Source organism: Hipposideros armiger, unplaced genomic scaffold (assembly GCF_001890085.2).
Source record: "Hipposideros armiger isolate ML-2016 unplaced genomic scaffold, ASM189008v1 scaffold_729, whole genome shotgun sequence".
Taxonomy (NCBI): domain Eukaryota; kingdom Metazoa; phylum Chordata; class Mammalia; order Chiroptera; family Hipposideridae; genus Hipposideros; species Hipposideros armiger.
Window position 1 is genome coordinate 976482 of NW_017732079.1, and position 3516 is coordinate 979997.

The 3516-nt window shown below is 47.1% G+C and overlaps 1 protein-coding gene across 1 annotated transcript; it reads right to left on the reverse strand.

Moving 5' to 3' along the window:
* Window positions 1–2934: 2934 nt before the first annotated feature.
* SPRR4 (small proline rich protein 4) lies at window positions 2935–3171 on the reverse strand. Its single transcript, XM_019627361.1, has one exon. The coding sequence runs from the start codon at window positions 3169–3171 to the stop codon at window positions 2935–2937; it is 237 nt and encodes a 78-aa protein (XP_019482906.1).
* Between the last annotated feature and the right edge of the window lie 345 nt (window positions 3172–3516).

Sequence of the window (3516 nt, forward strand, 5' to 3'; positions counted from 1 at the left end):
TAGTTAAGGTAATCGATAGCACTTTTTTTTGTTTGTTTCTATTCCCGCCCTAGCCTTATCGAGATACAATTGATGTATAACACTGAGTAAGTTTAAAGTGTACAATGTGGTGATTTGATCCACTTCTATATTGTGAAACGTTCGTCTCTATTTTTATTGATGTTAAGCTAACAAAAAGCACAAATCTTCAATACAACTCAACGAACTTTTTATATACATATGCACCCATGGAATCACCACCCACCAAATTTCAGCTCATTTCTGAAGCTCCCCTCTCTGGAGTTTTAGGGCCCCCAGATGAGTTCAGATAATTTATAAATTGATTCCAGATTTATACTAGTTTGCTGGTTTACCACATGCTACCCCATTCCACTCGGGAACAGAAGTTCATTCTTCAGTATTTTGGAAAAGCCAGTTGGGGGCTCTTAAGAACAGTAAGACTACCGGGCTTCAAGGGCTCATAATTTAATAGGGGGATTAAACACACAAAGGTGAACTATTATACAAAAATGACATGCGTAATTCATAAAATAATTATATTACTTAATAATAGAAATTTGTACAAAGTGTCACAAGGGCCTGTGGGAGGTTTCAGTTCTTTCTAAAATGTTAAGAGAGGGTCCATGGAAATATTTGAACCAGATCTTGAAAACTAACAGGATCTCCTAGAGAGCCAAGTGGAGAGCTGATATTCTAGGCAGAAGGAGCAGTATGTTCAAAGAACAGAGGTATCAAAATTGAATAATGTATCTGGGGAAAAGTAATTATCTGGTGCTGCAGGACTGTGGTATGTTTTGGGTCTTATAGGGGAGTTCTGGGGTATTCCAATAGCTTTTATACTGTAGGGTGTGTAGGAATTATGGGAGAGCTGTTCTTTGGGCCATGACGTTGAACCAAATGATGCATAATGTCCCTTTGTGTTCTGACATTGTGTTACTTTAGGTGAAGGGGAGCCAGGTATGAACGCATCTCACTTCTTGCATCATGAGTATGAGATTTTCGTATATAAGACACTGTTACTTTGTGAACCTCTGATGGGTGGAGTTAAGTTAAAAAAAAATAAACCCACCATTTTCTTATGAAGGGAGTGGGACCTCACATAGTCAATGAGAGATGGGACTTTGCCCTTGGCCACTGGTGTGGAAGGGTTTGATGTCCCTTCTTCCCCGTGGAGCTAATAATCCGAGATGCAGACTACAGTGGAATCACTCATTGTTTTAGTCACACGTATCTTGCCAATTAGCTGAAGTCAGTGCCGATCTGTCAGCCTTGGAATTCAAAGTCTGTGTTGGAGGGCTTGCCAGGGCCTTCCTGGGAGACATGGAAAGGGCATTCAAAACCATGTGACCAGGAATCTGGCCAGGCCAGGGGTGTGTAAGGCACACCAGCTTTCTACCTGGCAGAGGAGTTATTTCAGGATGCGAGGACTGTCCGAATTGTTCAATGATAAGCGTTCACTCCGGAATCTTAACTGTTTTTAGGACACACTGACACCCCTGGTTAATACCTGTGCCCACTGAGTATTAAGTAATTACTACTTGGAAATACCCAGAGCCACGGATAGTGACTTTAAGGAGAAATGGAGAAAGTGGTTATTGAGGCCTTTTCAGGCCAGAGTGTTCAATGAAGACGCGATTTATTATTATTGCTGTTGACCAACTAGAGTTCAGTGAGCAAATCTGAGGCAAAAATAAAGCTCAAGGGGAGAAAACCTGGCTGTGTGTTTGGCCCGCGCAAAATCTCTCCTTCAAAGACTCATCTCTTTTTGTGTCTGGAAGGTTTGCTGCTGCTTTCTTCTGCAGGCAGCCAGTCTCGACCAGAGTTAGGAAGCCAGCTGTAAAAATAGAGCTTCTTTTTACAAGCCGTATAAAGTTGGACGAATTGACAAAACCAATTGTTAAATTGCAGACACTCTGTATGTGGCGATCCCTGGAATGACCTTTTCCTGTGTTAGGAAAGGAGTGTGACTTCCACAGAGGAGACGGAGACGGGTAGACAGTCCCAGGACAGCCCTGAAAAACCAGCATGGCAGAGTGGGAACTAAATTCCTAGGAGAGCTCGTTGAATATTAGACAGGCGGGGGAGTAAGTGAGGGCATGAGTAAATGAATGGACAATAACTAAACAAATACGTGAAGAATTCATTGGCACGTGTTTGTAGAAGTGCTTTGTAGTGCTCTCAATGTCATTTTGGTTTGTTTTGTCTGCTGTTTTAGAATGACAACTTCCAAAAAACAAAACAAAACACCAAACATCGGCTGGGTAGGCTGGGTGCTTCTAATGCTGGGAGCTATACTTCTCGGCCCCTTATCCTTCCCTTGATACGATTAGTTAGCAAGGCTCTTCCAGGCTCCTGTCAGCTGGTCCCTGGGGTCGCCCCCTCCTTTACCTGAGATGTTTCAGGATGTGACTTTCCCCGTTGGCAGTTACCAGAGAGCAACTGTGCCGATGAGGGTGCACTCTGGGCATGTGTGTGCTCACACACTCACTTCCCCCACATGTCCCCTCTGAACAAATGGACGGATCACAGACTGGAGCCGGGACACAGACAATGACATGAAGCACAGATTTATTAGGGGGAAAACAGAAGAGGAGCTGAGAGAGGGGGAGCTGGGGGAGAGAATGAGGCAGAAGCCGTGATCGGCCCCTGGCGTCCCCACCAGTCAGGGTGGAACCCTAGAAGAAGCCCAGACACATTGCTTGCACTGGGGCATGGCTGTGCCATCGCTGTGGTCAAGCTGGAGGTTGGAGGTGACGAGACTTCTTGTGTCCACCCGGGAGAGCATCAGGCTGGGGTATAGATGCCGACTTGGAGGCAAGGGTGAGGAGGAAGCGGGAGGAAGGAGAAATCCTGAAGCTGGGGGCAGAGGAGCAGGGAGAAGGAAGGCTCCATCTGGTGGCCCGGAGGGTGGGCAGGTGACATTCCAGTTGACCTTTACTTCTGTTTACTCTTCGGGGCTTGTTGGGCCAAGGGGCACTTCTGCTGGGCAGGGACGGCTGTGCCCTTGGGTGGGCCTTGCTTCTTGGCCTGGGGAGCACATGGCTCCTTGGTTTGGGGTGTACACGTCTCTTGGCATTTGACAGGCGGTGGCTGACAAGGCTGCTTCACCTGCTGCTGCTGGGCCTTCTGGGGCAGCTGCTGCTGCTGCTGTTGCTGCTGCTGGGAAGACATCGCTGCAGGAACAGGTGAGCCTGAAAGAGCCCCAGGCAGGGGATGCCGTGAGAAGGGCTCCCTCCATCACTTCTGCCCCCTGACTTCTGGAAGAGTGTTCTCTCCACCAGCCAAGGATAGGATAAGTGAGGGACAGCCTCCACCCGGTTAGTGGTGACTCACACGCACCCATTTTGATCTCCCCTTCCCCCGTCTCTTTATTCTTTGCTGTTCTGATCTCCTGTCTTCCTCCATCCTCCCATGGACTCCTGGCTTAACTGAATACATAGTTTATTTCTAAGTCTCACCAGGACCTATGATGGGGGTGCGGAGCTGACTATTAAAAGGAAGCCCAGACATTTTACA